Below are 14,866 nucleotides of genomic sequence, written 5' to 3' on the forward strand. Positions count from 1 at the left end.
TCCTTTGTTTCTGTCTCAGGAATCTCATGTCTTTTGCTAGCATCAGAGAAACTGTGGCAGGTTAACTTGTTAGCTTGAGGTAGATAAAAATCTCAGACTCTTCATAGTTCTTACATCTATATATCCTTAACTTTTAGATGTTTTTTAAAAAATATTTTTTGCTCCCAGAGGCCCCAGTTATACATATGATAGCCTCCCCAAAATAGCACTCTGGTTTCTGTCAATTTAATTTGTTTTCTGTTAAATTCACCAGTTTATTATTGAGATGCAAACATAAGAACAAGTTTAACATGTCCATACACACTCTAAAACATCTTCGTTTTTCTAGATTGCTAGATTTTCTAAATTGCTAGATTTAATTTTGAGTATTCTTTTTCTGTCATTAACCTTTGACATATGTTTTTTCTTTAACTTTTATAGTGTGATATCTGTCTATCATGTGGTAGAAAACACATAATGTTAAATTTACCATCTTAACCATGTTTAAGTGTTGATATAAGTATATTTTAAATGCATAATGAATGTTAGTAGTTTTTAGAATACTTGTATATTTTTAAAATGTACTAGGAGTTCATTATTCTGAGTAACATTATATTTAGATAAAACAAATTATTAAAATTATGTTTCAAGAAAAAATTTTAAAAAGCCCTCATTATAAATAGTCTTTATTCTCTATTGCAGATATTGAGACAGTATAGCACAGTGATTATGAGCATGATCTCTGGTGGCAGAGTTTGTGAGAATATTTTCTTGCTTTGCACTGACCTTGTGAAATTTATTTGAACTCTTTATGCCTTAGTAATATGGAGATCATAATAGAACATACCTCAAAACGTTATTATGAATACTAAATGAATCAGTACATGTAAAATAATTTAAATAGCTTCTGGCACATGGTAAGGACTCAGTAAGTCTTGTTATTATTACTGACAATTAAAAACTACCCATAGGTATAACTCAGACACTAGTAGTTTATATAAAATTTGAGAAACTATAATCAAGAGTGAAAGATATACCCTAAAAACATATGAGTTTTAAAAATCCAGTCTGATAAACTTTGTGTTTAACAGTAGTATTAATCCATTTATGGTTAATGTGATTACTGATATATTTGTGCCTATATGAACCATATTATTTCATATATTCTATCAGCCCACTTGTTTTAGCATTTTTTCTTACCTCACCTTCTTTATTGAATTAATCAAATATTTTATATTTTTCCACTTCATCTACCTCTATTACATTTTTCTTAAGCATTGTTTTACTATTCTTTTAGTAGTTACCATAAAAATTACAATCTACATCCTTTACTTTTTGCAGTCCAATTAAAAGGATTACTTTTACCACTTTCTCAATAATGCTAACTTAGAACATTTTAGCTCTGTTTTGCTATCTCCTATTTTTGTTTAATTATTGTCATATATTTTAAGTTTCCTTATATTTAAACTCTTTGAATATTATTGTTTTGTATAGTCAATATTTCTTCACACAGTTAACCTTTCTGTTGTGCTTCATTTCTTTCTGCATTTCCATATGGAATCATTTTTCCTCTGCCTGAAAAGCTCCCTTTGGTCATTTTTTATTTTGGGGACAAAGATTTCTATGTTGGTAGTTATTTTCTTTCAGCACTTTAAACATGTTATTCCATTGCTTTAGGCCTTATGTGATTTCTATTGAGAAGTAAGTTGTCATACTTACTGTTTCTCTTTTGAAAGCAATTATTATTATTTGGTCTTTGTATTTTATGTGTCAAGAGTGTGGTTTTCTTTTTTTTTATTAATTTTTATTCATTCAACATTGCTTTACAATGTTGTGTTAGTTTCTGCTTTACAGCATAGTGAATCAGCTATACGTATACATATATCCCCTCTTTTTTCTATTTCCTTCCCATTTAGGTCATCATAGAGCATTGAGTAGAGTTTCCTGTGCTATACAGTATGTTCTCAGTTATCTGTTTTATACATAGTAGTGTATATATGTCAACCCCAATCTCCTAATCCACCCCACCCCCCCTTTCCCTGCTTGGTGTCCATTCCACATAAGTGATATTATACAATATTTATTTTTCTCTTTCTGACTTACTTCACTCCGTATGACAGTCTCTAGGTGCATCCATGTCCCTGCAAATGGCACAATTTTGTTCCTTTTTATGGCTGAGTACTATTCCATTGTATATATGTACCACAACTTCTTTATCCATTCCTCTGTTGATGGACATTTAGGTTGCTTCCATGTCCTGGCTATTGTAAATAGTGCTGCAATGAACATTGGGGTGCATGTATATTTTCAAATTATGGTTTTCTCTGGGTATATGCCCAGGAGTAGGATTGCTGGGTGATATGGTATGTTTACTTGCTTGAGGTTTGCAGAGCCTTTGAATCTCTGGATTGATGTCTTTCATCAATTTAAAATAATTCTTGACTATTGTATGTTCATATATGTCTTCTGTTACATTTCTTTCCTGCTTGTCTTTCTGGAACGCTAATAAATAAGTATGTTACACCTATGCCCCATACCCCCAGCATGTCTTATAAGCCCTCTATATTATGCCTCCTTTTTCTCTTTGTGCTTCAGTTAGGTATTTTCTACAGAGCTATCTTTCAGTTCACAAAATTTTTTTTCAACTGTTTCAATTGCTATTAAATCATTCTATTGAGTTCTTAATTTCAGATATTCTGTTTTTCAGTTCTAGAGTGGCTATTTCATTATTTCTTATGATTTCACTTCTCAGGAGGAAGTCTCCATGATTTAAAGCATTTTTTTCAAAAATTTTCCCCCTATGTTCTCTTTTTTTTTAAGTTAAAAATTGATTATCTATATATTTCTTTGCAGAGAGAGTAGGACATAAGTTATACATGAGCAAAAATTAGTAAGAGAAAACAATATAAAATATAGAAAATCAACAAAGCTAAAAGGTGGTTCTTGGAAATTTCTAGTACATTTTATAACTCCTTGGCATAACTGATCAAGAAACAATGAAAGAAGGCACAGACTTCTAATATCAAGAATAAAAAAAGGGTCGACATTACATGTCATACAGATATTATCAACACAAAATAATATAAATGTATGACATTTATTTTGAACATTTGATGTAATAGAACAGAAAAATAGAAAAAAACTAATTGTACAATATCTACACTTAGCCTTCTCACATAGAAAATCTAGGATTAGATGATTTGCTTTAAGAATTCTACCAACCAATTAAGGAAGAATTTTTGAATCTTAAAGGAATTGTTTGAATATTTCCTTTGAATATTTGAGCAGGAATATTTCCCAACTCAGTTTATGATGCTAGCAAAATTCGAATTCCCAAATCTGACAAATAGATTTGAATAAATGGAAAAAAAGTCCTGTTCCATCTCTTTTACAAACATAGATATAAAATCCTAAACAAAATATTGCCAACATTAATCAGTGGTATGTGGAAAGGGAAAAATCACTATCAGTTTGTATTTATTGCAAGAACACATGGTCAGTTTAACATTTAAATATATGACAAAAAAATTTACTGTATTAATATTTGCTTCTTCCTCCCGATGTGGGGACATGCTTATTCATCCTGTCTTTTAAAATAGTTGTAAATTTACATTCCCATATTTCATTATGAATCTCACAATCAAAATATTTTTGCTTATCTTGTTAAAAATCTCAGTCATATAACTGTCCTGATCAATTCTTTCTTGAAAACTATTTCAGTTGCAACAAATATAGGAAAAAAACTGTTAATTTTTCTTCTCCTTTATATTTTTTGAGTAATATAAAACCAACAATCCACTCACAGTTTTAGTATAAACTCCCAGCCTGAGGTTACATTTCCCAAAAGTCTTTGAAGCTGCATGTGGCAATTTGACTAACTTTTGGCTATTCAAAGATGAGTAGAAGTGATGTGTGCAACATTCTGCTCACACTATTTTAAAAATAAAGTTTATTTCCCTTCACTTTTTCTTTTGCCCTTCTTACAGGCTAGAGCAATGGTTGATATGGCCATAGTGTCAAAGCTGACCATGTTGATGAGGACAATACCAAGGGTAGGGAGAGGGAGTAGGAAAGAAACAAGATAAAATAAACCTAGCTTCTTTCACGGCATTGTAGATCTGAGCAGCCTGCTCACCCTATGTTTTCTTGAACAAATTAATCATAGTTATTTTAAAGTTCTGTCTGCCAACTCCAGTATCTGGATCACCTATGGATCTGTTGTTATTTTCTGTGATTTTTTCTCTTGATATTTGATCATGCATGTCTGTCTTTTGGCATGTCCCATAATTTTTAAGAGTGCTAGATATTGTGTATAATACAGAGACTTTAATAGTGTTATATTCTGCTAGAGAGATTTCATACTTTTTTCTGCAAAGCAGGTAGAAGTCAAAGGAGATCACCTTAATTTAATCATGGCTGTGGCTATTACAGTTTTTCTAGGGCTTAGTTTACCTCTTTTTTGTTCATTTTTATAAAGTATTTTTTTCTGGGGATTTCACCTGTGAGCCTGACATGTTTAACCATCCCCACCCCCATGTTCTGAACTGTAATCTTTAATGACTCTGTGTCTCAGAGTTTTAACTTAGAGTTTTAGTGTCACCTTGCTCCCCACCCCTTTGCAAACATCTTGATAGGGAAACAGACCATGTGTTTTGAGGCTCCTCAAATCTGCAATTTTGTTATGTGGCCCAACAAGACCACACAAGCTTATTTTCCAGCTCCTTAATGGCAGCCTTCTGCCAGGTCTAAACCCAGATTCTTTCTCTGTTGCCTGTTTATCAGCAAATGTCCCAGGAAAAAAGCATCTGCAGATTGATCGCTAAACTTTCAGAGGTTCTATCCTCTTCAGAATCTTAGCCCCCCCTTGTCTATACTGGCAGTTCATAGAGTTGGAAGCATTCATAGCCCTATAAAGACTAAAAATAGAATTTTGTTGTATTTTATCTGGATTTATAACGAATCATATTTATAACAAAGAAAAAATATGTATTTTATTTTGTTATATTTTATATGGATTTATTTGGTTAAAATGTGGTCTTATGCAAACTACTCATTCCCTCTAAAGCCAAAGTCATTTCTTGAGCTTGTTAATTTCTACTACTAAACAGTAAAATTGTAAAACGCTTTTGAACTTATTTCATAATTTCTAATACCATATACATGATAGTAATAAAATTATTATGCAAGTAAATTATTTTTCAGCTTCAATAAATTTAAAAATCACATGAAGTAATAATGATGGCTCAGATGCTCTATATTTGAAGGATTTCACATTTCTACATGATGTGAAACCGTGATTTTTCTGTTTGTGAAAGTGATAGAATCTACCTATTTTCTTTTGAGTGGCTATGTAGCAATAAAACATGAGGAAAAGAGAAGTACCAACCTCAGCATTTAGGGTAGTGAAGCATATAGTTTCAAAGATACAGTATGTGAGAGATGAATTTTTTAGTAGATCAATGTTCCTGAAAAAAAAGAAGAAAGAAATACCTAGCTATTCTTCTAGGTGTTAAATCCTGAAGTATTAAATATGAATATCAAACTCTGAAATAAAAACAGTGAAGTGTATAAAAATGGGAAAGTAAATCCTCATCCTTTTTGTATATACAAAGAATGTTACTGCTGGTTATATGGTTTAAATTATTAAATGAATACAAATGGCTAAATTGTATAATAAATCAGAAGGAGTATAATATCACAAGGATTAACTAATTGCTAATTAAATTTTTAGATTATCAGCTTCCTCTAGCTTATTAATTTGCATCTTCACTGCATATAAGGAATTATGTTTAAGAGAGTGTGGATCATTTTGCTTAGAAAATTTATTAATCCAGGATTGCCACATAATCAATTTAAATAGTTATTGTTAATATATTTCTATTTCATGTGTTAATAATTAGTTATTAACAAATAATACTGTATAATTGACCAAATATCTTATATATTTTTGATATTACAACCTGCTAGTTATGAATCAGGACAAGAATTGTTTCTGAATTTGACATTAGAGTATAGCTAATAACTTGCCCCTAATATGTTTAAATAATGTATGCAAATCAATCTTACTTTCGTAGAGGTTCATGTAATCAACCTTTTCCCATTTTAATATCTCAATGATTTAACGTCTTTTACTATATTCCATTTAAAAGTTTTTTAAAATAAATATATGTATATCTCTAGTGACAGAGCCATATTAATGAGCTTATTGTAAATTTATTAATCATGACCTTTGTATTGATAAAAATAAAAGATATACTTCTTCTTTCAAAATTTTTTTTTTGAATTCACAGGCCCGTGAAATTTCTGATGAACTACCTAACTTGACTAATCGATATGCTGCTTTCTCGTCAAGAACAGAAAGAACTACTAAAGTATCAGATATGGTAAGAAGGCTTTTCTATGACCACATGTATTTGTAATCTAGGAATCATGGAGGAGACTGAATAACATAAGCATTATATTAGGACCTGAGAGAGGTACCTGGTAGCCTGCTGTAATATCTTCAGCTAGTATGCTACTTCCATATTTTTAAAGTTCAATGAAATTCTTGAAGCTAAGCAGAAGTCTAGCATTTCTCTGTGAGAAAAATATTATGTGGAACATCTCCTTAAGGGTGAGAGAGCATTCATTAGGCCATATAGACAAACTCAACTTGTGTTGTATATGAAGTGGAAGGTTTGTTTACTTTAGGTTCAACTCAGTTTCCTCATAAGTGCAAATATTTTCCCTTTTCAGTTTGAATCTACCTTGAGACTTAAGACTTTTCAGTGACATTTTTTATCCCTGTTAATCTGTATTTTAAATTGTGTTGATAAGAATTTTGCTACCTCAATTTCCATTTTTTATAAATAACTAATATTGAATAAATTGAAATAAGTAAAGCATGTGAAATTTAAAGCTATATACTTAACTATTTCATTCAGATTAAACTTATTAAAAGATCAAAGTGAAATTTAAAGATAAAAGGTTAGACTTATGTGTACAGGTATTGTTAAAATAAATTTTTATAGAAATTGGACTGTTATTATAAGATATTGTTAGTAACAAATGACCAAAACAGGATCATTAACCAGGTTGTAAAATGTAGCCAGTCAACCGAGAAGTAGAATTGCTGAACTAAAATTCTACTAGGTACACAATGCCAAGAGTTCATTTACAGTGTTTTCAATGGTGAAGTAAATGGTACAAGATTAGGAAGAACTCATGTAAATGAAGTACAAATGCAGTGCTAGTTAAGTTAATACAGCTGTGAATGTCTAGGAACTCATAGGAATTAGATTAATTTGATGAGAGTCATTAAGGAAGGGACTTATTTTTTTTCTGAGGCATTAATTGACTGAATCTGAGAGATGGAGTCAAAATTAGCATCAGGTTCTCTGAGACTTTTGTAGCTGTAAGTTCAAAAGATAGTTTAGAATCATCTAGCAGTGTCTTGACATTTAAGAGATTTTCATAATTGTTAAATAAATGGTTTGTTTTAGTAGATTATTTATTAATCTTGAGGAATTTTAGGGTTGTGTTGTGTTTCTCAAGTGAATCATTGTTACACCTTTGGATCCATGGTGAAGTATGTCATAAGTAATTTATTACTAATATAACGCTTTATTTCTCTTGTAATATAGTAGCTACTAGGAAAAAACTGCAAATTTCTGAGGGTACCTATAGGAATGCACATGTATAAGTTACACTTTATGTTTGTAGTGAAAAAAGATGATAGAGATCTGTTCTAAAGGAAGATGAGTTGCCTACCAATTGTTTTTACCTAACTTACATTTTCCTCTTTTATCTTTGTCTCTCACTGCATCTGGAAATTCCTTTTTATTATTTATTTATTTATTATAATTTTCATTGGGGTATAGTTGATTTACAATGTTGTGTTAGTTTCAGGTGTACAGCAAAGTGAGTCTGTTATACATATAGATATATCCACTCTTTTTTAGATTCTTTTCCCATATAGGCCATTACAGAGTATTGAGTAGAGTTCCCTGTGCTATACAGTAGGTTCTTATTAGTTATCTATTTTATATTTAGTAGTGTATATGTGTCAATCCCAATCTTCCAATTTGTCCCTCCTGCCCCACATACCCTCTGGTAACCATAAGTTTATTTTTTACATCTGTAACTCTATTTCTGCTTTGTAGATAAGTTCATTTGTAGCCTTTTTTTAGATTCCATATATAAGCAATATCATATAATATTTGTCTTTCTCTGTCTGACTTCACTTAGTATGATAATCTCTAGGTCCATCCATGTTGCTGCAAATGGCATTGTTTCGCTCTTTTATTGGCTGAGTAATATTCCATTGTATATATGTACCACATCTTCTTTATCCATTCCTCTGTTGATGGACATTTAGGTTGCTTCCACATCTTGGCTATTGTGAATAGAGCTGCAGTAAACATTGGGGTGCATGTATCTTTTTGGATTATGGCTTTCTCTGGAGGTATGCCCAGTAGTGGAATTCCTGAATCATATGGTAGCTCTATGTTTAGTTGTTTAAGGAACCTCCATACTGTTCTCCATAGTGGCTGTAGCAGTTTGCATTCCCACCAAAAGTGTAGGAGGGTTCCCTTTTCTCCACACCCTCTCCAGCATTTATTGTTTGTAGATTTTTTGATAGCATTGTCCTTTTTTCCCCTCAAACACTTGCATTTAAAAGGATTGGTTGGTACTCAGCTTACCCAAGAAGCGAAATAGTTTAGTCACATAGAACTCTTTGGTTTTTGAATCCCTTCCATAAATGAGAATACCCTTCAAACATGTGGGTGTATGATATGTATCTAGTGAAAAATTCAAATTATTGATCTCAAACTTTTAAAATAATGGAATTAATTTTATAATTTTCACTCAAATAAAAATATTAGAAAATTTACCTCCTATATATTTACATTTTATATATATGGACATGCTGCAATCTTGAAGGAGGGCATATAGTTTAATTTTCAACATGTTACATAAAAGTTTTACATAAAAATATTTAAAAATCCAGACTTTTGTTTCATGTGAAAGACAGAGCATATATATACATCTCCCTTCTTTTTACAAGGTCCCAATGAAATAACTTTTTTAAAAACTATGATATAAGGATTAGTTGAATATAAAAAGACAAAGAGGTTGAAAATATTAATGGAGGCTAGGCACAAACCAAACATCTGATTATTAGGCATTCCAGGAACAGAATGCTAGGATGGTAGTTTGCAGTATTTGATGTAAAAAACAGTAAGTTATCTTGAACAGAAAAAAACACATGTATTCAATTAGAAGAGCTCAACAAAATACCATAGAGGACAAATTTTCAAAGATATGTATTCTTCTCACATTCTTTTGCATTTTCAGAAGACTAGAAATAAAGAAAATACCCTTGAAGCTTCCACAGAGAAAAGTAACTGGGTCACCTACAATGGGATGAGAAACATACTGATAGCAACACTTTCTCAGCAGCATTAGAGACATTTCAGAGCTAGGAAATGGTAGGATAATATTTTCTAAAATTTCTAAGAGGAAATAATTTTGGGTAAAGAATTCTGCCTCTACCCAAAATTTCAATTAAATGAATCAAGAAAATAATTTTCTGACATGCAAGAGCTTGGAAAGTTTAGTACCTTCACAACCCCATATGTGAACATGCTCTAGCAAAAAAAAAAAAAAAATAAGAAAAAGGTGACATAAACATATAAACATAGAGAATAGAAACTCAGCATTTCTGGATGAAGTAGAGAAAAATGGAAACAAATTAATAAAGAAAGCATTTTTAGTTCATGCTTGGGACATTCTTCAAGAGTCAGGGGTTTTGTGACCACAGAATTTTTTACTCCTCTCTGTGTTTCGCTGCACTAGTTGGTTCAGTGGGGAATAATCATGATATTCTAAATGCTGTTTTAGTATTGTTGATTTGAAATCAATCTATACACATTGCAGAAGATTTAATTATAGTACAGCAATATAAATATTAGAAATCTTAATATCATTAATAAAATCAGGAGGTGAAAGGTAGGAGGCAGTGAAATATGGCAATTCTCTTATTTCATAGTGCGGAGTTAACAGATATTGTCAAAAATTGACAAATTACAGTATAAGTCCTTATATTAAATTTGTAATGGTAAATACAAAAAAACCCCACACACCTCAAACTGAAAAAACTCAATTACTATTAAAATAAATTATTTCTGGGACTGGAACCAGGGAGAGGTCAAGGAGGACAATTTTACCATTTATTTTAGACACTTACATATGATTTGATTTTTATTCATGATGTGAAGATATTATTTTAAAATAAAAGTAAAAATAATACTCCTGAGTTTATGAGGAGCATGCATTTGGAATGGCATTATGACATACTGGTGCCTGTACTGACTCATTCTCTGCAAACAACCAAAATTCTAGGTAAAATAGAAACAAAACATATTCACAAATGCTTCCAAGATTTAGAAAGAGAGGAGTACACAGGCTAAGTTAAGGAGGGACCCAGAGTGGCAAGTAGAGCACTGAAGCCAACTGTCACCCTGAGGACATTTGCCAAACTAGGTGACCTTGAGTTTTAATTTGTATAGCCTCAGAGACCTCCAGAGAATGAAAGAGAGCCTAAGACTCTCACAGTGATTAGTCTCAAAAAGATTCTTAATACAGTTAAGACTCCAGAGGGCAACCTAGGCAGGTTAGGAGTGAAATGCAAATAAATCTCCCCTTCTTACACACCAAAGGACTTTAAGGAAGATTGTTAGTGTTGAACTTTTTGGTGTTGAATGTGTGTTAGGGGAATCACGCCTGAGATCCTGTTACATTTCACCTTCATTTAATGGTTACAGATATTAATGAAATTAATTTTATTAATAAAAATAAGACCTAATGCTTATAATGTGCTTGTTCTATGCCAGGGACCATTTCAAATGTGTATTAACTCACCTGAGTACTATAATAATGGCCATCTTTAAAAATGTGGAAACTGAGTTTAAAGTCTTTAATGGCAGTCAGAATTCACACCGAGGCAGTCCATCAATAGAATCCACTCTTTTAAGGGTCTTTCTGTGTTACTCCCCTTTGGGCTGAAGAATTAGGCTTAACTAAAATAAATATGACAATAAAATAAATATGACAATACAGTAAATGATTTTTGTGATTTAAAACAAAAGAGATATGACTGTAAAGATCTCAGACATTATTATAAGGGATAGAACTTTTTTTTTTTGAAATGCAATTTCTGTTTAGCAGAAACTGATTCAGCATCATGAAACAGTAGTGAAGTTAATAACTTTCCTCTAGTCATTCAGACCAAAAATTAACTAATGACTATTTAGTGGAAAAATCACTGGAAGAATTTGATGTACTTTCTTATATTGAGGCACGGCTCAGAAGGGGGCCTCGTTTGATTAGTGGCAATTGGTCTCAAAAAATATAACAAAAAATTATACTAATATTTTATAAAAATTAACAAATGACTTGAAATATATTAGAATTATTTGCTGAACAGTTGCACTACAAATTTTATCACTTGATATAGAGTTTTATAATACTTAGAGTTGAGAATGAAGGGAATTTTAAAAATAAATTTTCATTTATATATTTATTTATCTATTAGTTTATATTCATTTGATTTGTTAAATATTTTGAATATCATCCCTGAATAAAGTTTAAAAGCAAAAGTTTTGGCATCAGAGAAATGCTTTTCTAGTCTCTAAATCTGTTTCCTCAACTATTAAATAGTGATAATAAATTAAGTAGGCATAACCTGATAGGGTCATAGTAAGAACTAAGTATATTATTGCTTGCAACACTTATTTCATTGTGTTACCCACAGTAAGCTGTAAGTAAGTTAGCTATAAAAATTGTGAATGGCAGGGTTATGGCTCAGAGCTAAGTAAATCCCACTTCAAAGCCTATGTTCTCTTTTCAATATTTCATAATATGAATAAGGAGCCTCTATTAAAGTATGGTAATGTCTTTTGCTTTTTACACTTCTTTGTAAGTGACATTCACCTTCCTCAACCAGAGGACCCTCTGTTTTGCATGGTGTTGCTATGTCAGGAATGCAAAGAAGCAGAAGGAATAAATGTTCAGTTTTTTACTTTGGAAACATTTCTTGAAGTTCTTTTCCGAGGCAGTAGTTGTGGGAGCCATAGCTTTATAATGGAGCTTTGAAAATAATGGAAAGTGTTGTCTAATTTTCACTTTCCTTTAAATATTCCAGAACTAGAGTTTGGCTAAGAGGCCCAACTTTTATATAAAGTAGCTATTTATGGATAATAAACTCAGAATCTTAGTAGCATATAATAAAAAGCATTTATTACTGATAAGTTTGCAGGTCTGCTAGAGAAGCTTACTTCAGGCTGCAGGTTTGCTGGGGAAGCTCTGATTCATGATGCCATTTGACTGGGGTGGCTCTTGGGACCGGTGGGGTAGCTGGAGTATGTTCTTTTCATGGTAATGGCAGAACTATAAGAATATTACTGTAAGAAAGAGAATAGGAAAATTGCAGGATAAGGGAATTTTCCTGCTACAGTGAACAAGAAAGCCCTTCCTAGATTGGAAGACTAGAAAAGGATAGAGAAAGGTAGCAAAGCAAGGCATTTGAGATTTGAGCACGAGGCCAGCATTATGCTCTCCCACGTTATGGGTGAACTCTGGTAAGACTGGGGGTTGGGTAGTAGTGGTGGAATACATGGAGACTCAGGTTAAGAAATCCCAGAATTACTGAAGTATGAATTCCACTTCATCTCTGAAAGCCTGGGAGGGTGCCTCCTTTCATACTGGGTAGCTGCTGCAGACAGAAAAGTTACAATGGTATATTTAGGCAAAGAGGGCTTATTATCAGTCAGGGTCTAGTCAGGAGACAGAACCACACTAGTTATTTTGAAATAAAGTAATACAAGGAACTGTGGATATTGGAGAACTCCAAAAGGCAAAGAGGGAACACTAAGGTATCACGCAAGTAGTAACAAGCAATGCCACCATCCTTAGGCCTGGGAAACAAAGGGAGTAGATTGGAATTATTAAAACTTGAAAGCTTGGAGATACCTTTTGTTAGTGTGATTCAAGTTTCTGAAGAGGAGCACAGCTCAGCTGGTGCTAGTGTCTCAGGAGCTCAAAAGAAAGGTCCCCTGGGCCTGGGGCACAGACCTTTGGGATCCTGGAGATAGTAAAAAAAAACGTATATTAGAAATGGATTTCAGCTGAAATCCTTAAGAGTCAAAATTATTCTGACTAAAACCTATATTCTGTTGCCCTCAGTCTTTCTTTCCTTACAGTATCTCACTGGAACAGCTATGAAAATTTCTTAGATTTTTACATAGTTTTAAATGTTTATTTTATTGGCTGTTAGTTTGCTTGTTGGTATCTTATCATTCACCTAACCACTGGTGGAGGAGAGAACATTAAAGTGAATTTCTTACTGCAAGTAAGGGATTTTAGGCAAATGATTTCTGACACACTGAAGTGTTAGTCGGTCACAGTGCACTTACATACTTCCTGTTCTTCCATTACATTTTAAAGTCTATAAATTTTTCACTTAATTGTCTAACTTCATTAGTTCAGAAAATGGCTTTGATATGCAAACAGCAAGCACAAGTGCTGCTGGATGCCATCTTCATCAAAGCACAGAAAGAACAGTGAAGGCAACTGCTAAGCAAAATACACTATGAGAAACCAGATTCTAGTAGCCTGCTTTTTGATTGTGTATAATTGCCTGTCAGTGCTTACACAGATTGTGAGAAGGATGCAGTTCTGCAGTTTTATATTAGTTATTTTTAATTGCCCTACCTAAATATCAGAAGTAAATAATAAGTTCATGAAGAAATTATGTTTTTTAAATTTATTTATTTATTTATTTATTTTTGGCTGCGTTGGGTCTTCGTAGCTGCGCGCGGGCTTTCTTTTTATTTGCAGCGAGCAGAGGCTACTCTTCTTTGCGGTGCACAGGCCTCTCATTACGGTGGCTTCTCTTGTTGCGGAGCATGGGCTTCAGTAGTTGTGGCTCATGGGCTCAGTAGTTCTGGCTCGTGGGCTCTAGAGAGCAGGCTCAGTAGTTGTGGCACAGGGACTTAGTTGCTCCACGTCATGTGGGATCTTCCTGGACCAGGGCTCGAACCTGTTTCCCCTGCATGGCAGGTGGATGAAGAAATAATTTTATCTTTACTCTTTGATAAAAAATTTTGCACTTTACTGTGTCTTGAGGATGAAATCTGTCCTAACTTTGAAGATACCATGTTCATTTAAAGTGATCAACAGCAAAATGACTCATATTCTACATAACTCTGAGACAAGCTATTTGAGGCATTCATCGCAATCTGATTCCTACATTTTATACCAACCAGTCATTGTTTTATAGCTTATGTGAGAATTGAAAGACAGAAAACATGTTAAAAGTGATATGGAGATGACTAGTCAAGACCTTAACTCCATCATTTAAGTCCTTGATACCAGCATGACTATATATTCGATCCTACACATGGTGTAGTGATGGCATTAGTACCATTGAAACCTCTATATAATAAATCCATGACTAATGAAACATGACATTTAGAAATTGACTTCAAGTGTCTATCTTACTTAGGGTGCATGTATTCATGAGTTAAAAACCTTGTTTCAGTATATGTAATGTTTAAGAATTCACTTTTTCTTAAGTGTGTTGTAGATTCATCCCTGCTTCTTAACTTGAACATATTCCCTTCTCCCTGAAGACTTCCTCTTCCCAGCGTGCAAAAAATGCCAGAACATAGAGAAAAGAACAGTATTGTACTTTAGCTCAAGTGGCTAATTTGCATTTCTTATAAACTCTATAGCTAGTAATGTCAACTTCTTACCTTCCTCATATATGATCAGTTCTTAAGAGACATACCTTCTTAGCCACCAAGGTCATTTTTGCTGTAGGAGTATTTGACTCTGGGGCTCCCCT

The 14,866-nt window shown here is 32.7% G+C and overlaps 1 protein-coding gene across 1 annotated transcript in view; it reads left to right on the forward strand.

Annotated features, from left to right (window-relative positions):
* Window positions 1-14,866, forward strand: part of STPG2 (sperm tail PG-rich repeat containing 2) — a 270,505-nt gene that overhangs the window by 119,285 nt on the left and 136,354 nt on the right. Inside the window, 1 exon segment of the mRNA XM_024736227.1 lies at window positions 6,270-6,362. Within this exon segment, the coding sequence (XP_024591995.1) occupies window positions 6,270-6,362 (93 nt within the window).

Source organism: Neophocaena asiaeorientalis, unplaced genomic scaffold (genome assembly GCF_003031525.2).
Source record: "Neophocaena asiaeorientalis asiaeorientalis breed wild unplaced genomic scaffold, Neophocaena_asiaeorientalis_V1.1 scaffold7, whole genome shotgun sequence".
Lineage (NCBI taxonomy): Eukaryota > Metazoa > Chordata > Mammalia > Artiodactyla > Phocoenidae > Neophocaena > Neophocaena asiaeorientalis.